General features: G+C 48.7%; 1 protein-coding gene across 1 annotated transcript in view; it reads right to left on the bottom strand.

Moving 5' to 3' along the window:
• The window catches only part of Tnfsf10 (TNF superfamily member 10), a 17,977-nt gene extending 16,475 nt beyond the window's left edge, over positions 1-1,502 (bottom strand). The window contains exons 1-2 of the mRNA XM_036190727.1: positions 1,473-1,502; positions 1,146-1,367 (exon numbers count right to left, since the gene is read on the bottom strand). Coding sequence (XP_036046620.1) covers positions 1,146-1,295 — 150 coding nt within the window. The 5' untranslated portion in view covers positions 1,296-1,367; positions 1,473-1,502. The remainder of the gene's footprint in view (positions 1-1,145; positions 1,368-1,472) is intronic.
• Between the last annotated feature and the right edge of the window lie 254 nt (positions 1,503-1,756).

Here is a 1,756-nt window from a genome sequence, read left to right as displayed (position 1 = left end):
AGGAAAGCATCACCAGTTTGATCTAGTTGTAAATCTTGCAAGCTACAGTAACAAGTGCCCTGACAAGCTCTGCCCATGGGTGCAATCATGGTCTGAGTGTTATGGGGGAACCATCTTCTTCCTTATTAGAGGTAAGTCCCACTTTACTGGAGGAAACCTGTGCTTAAATCTAGCAAAAAGCCATGGCCAGGGAGCTCCTAGGTCCTAGGGGAACACTGCTACTGTTTTGCTAAATAAACATTGCATCAAACTGTCATCTAAATATATATTTCTGTATCCATAGGTTATTACAGCTCTCATTTCTCATCAGATATGCTTCCTCATATGTAGGACAGCAGTTATTACAGAGATTCACAACTCATCAAAGTGTGAAGAAGAAATATCCATGGAGCTCTCAGACATAAGTGGGCAGTCTCCATCCCTCCCTCGCCTCAGTGTTCAGGTTAACTCCAGAGCAGGGGTCTAGGGGACAACTCAGCCAGCAGAAGGTTTGCTGTGCGAGTAGGATGGCCCAAGTTAGATCCCCAGAATCCAGGACTGGAGGGGCAAAGACAGAAAGATCCCAGGGGCTTGCCAAGTCAGGGAGTTCAAGGTTCAGTGAGAGACCCTGTCAGAAAAGTAAGGTGGAGAGGAGGGACTGGGGAAGACAGCTGACTTTGACCTCAGACCTCTGCATTGCATGCTTCTCTCTCTCTCTCTCCCTCCCTCCCCTCTGCCTCCCCTCCCTCTCTCTCTCCCTCCCTCCCCTCTGCCTCCCCCTCTCCCTTCTTCACACTCTCTCCCCATCTCTTCTTCACTCTCTCTGTCTCTCTCACACACAAGAAGGTACTCTAGAGCATTTTGCAGAAAGCATTTGTGCGTGGTGGCAATGCTAACTAGCATCATCAAGTGCAGACCCTTTTGGAAGTTGCTGACAGCGTTCCTTAGGAGTGTTGTCACATCTACCAGTAGCTTCTGGAACCTGTTCTCTAACTGCACCTGCTTGGGGGTCTGTCAAACTTGTACTTTCACAAAGTCCTCTCCTCATTAGTAGTTCGAGTCTGCAACTGGAAAGGGCACGTTTTTAATCCGCAGCTAAGGTTTTAAAGACGGGCAGGCTGAGAGGCAAAAGAGAGAGGTGCTGCTGAGACCACATGGCTACTAACCTGCTTCATCTCATTAGTGAAGTACACGTAAGTCAAAGCCACAGACAGGGCTTGAAGGAGCATTTGCAGGAGCACTGTGTAGATCACCATCATCCAAAAGTGCTGGCTGAAGCTGGGGCTCTTCAGGGTCCTCGTGGAGGGCATGGTCATGTCCAGGTCGGACTTCCCAGAGCAGCAGTGCAGCCCAGCAGCAACTGGAAAGTCCACAGCTCCCTGTAGTTTCTTTTCATTGTTGAGAACAAAAGTGAAACTGAGTTTACCGCAAGTAGAGTTAGTGAAAAACGAGACTGTGTCTACCCAGCTCAGGAACTGAGGAAGGAAACTCACTCAAAAATTCTCCAGCTCCATGCTCCCCTTCTGGGACCAAGTCCGGCACAGGCGCAGCTTTCTAGCAACAGAGGCAATTCCTAGGCACCATGTGATATCTCTCAGTGGGTATCCTATCATGGGGAGCCAAAGAGGGTCGCTTGTGATGTGACTCAAATTTGCTCTGGTCTGAAGATGCTGACTGCTTCACTGAATCTTTCCTTTGGCAACTAATTAACGAGAAAGCCATGACTTCTAGGCAGCATGGGATGTGTGTCACCCAATAAAAAACTGTGGCTTGGGTT

Source organism: Onychomys torridus, chromosome 6 (genome assembly GCF_903995425.1).
Source record: "Onychomys torridus chromosome 6, mOncTor1.1, whole genome shotgun sequence".
Taxonomy (NCBI): Eukaryota; Metazoa; Chordata; class Mammalia; order Rodentia; family Cricetidae; genus Onychomys; species Onychomys torridus.
The sequence above is the reverse complement of the archived record's forward strand: the minus strand, read 5'-3'. Positions and strand labels throughout refer to the sequence as shown.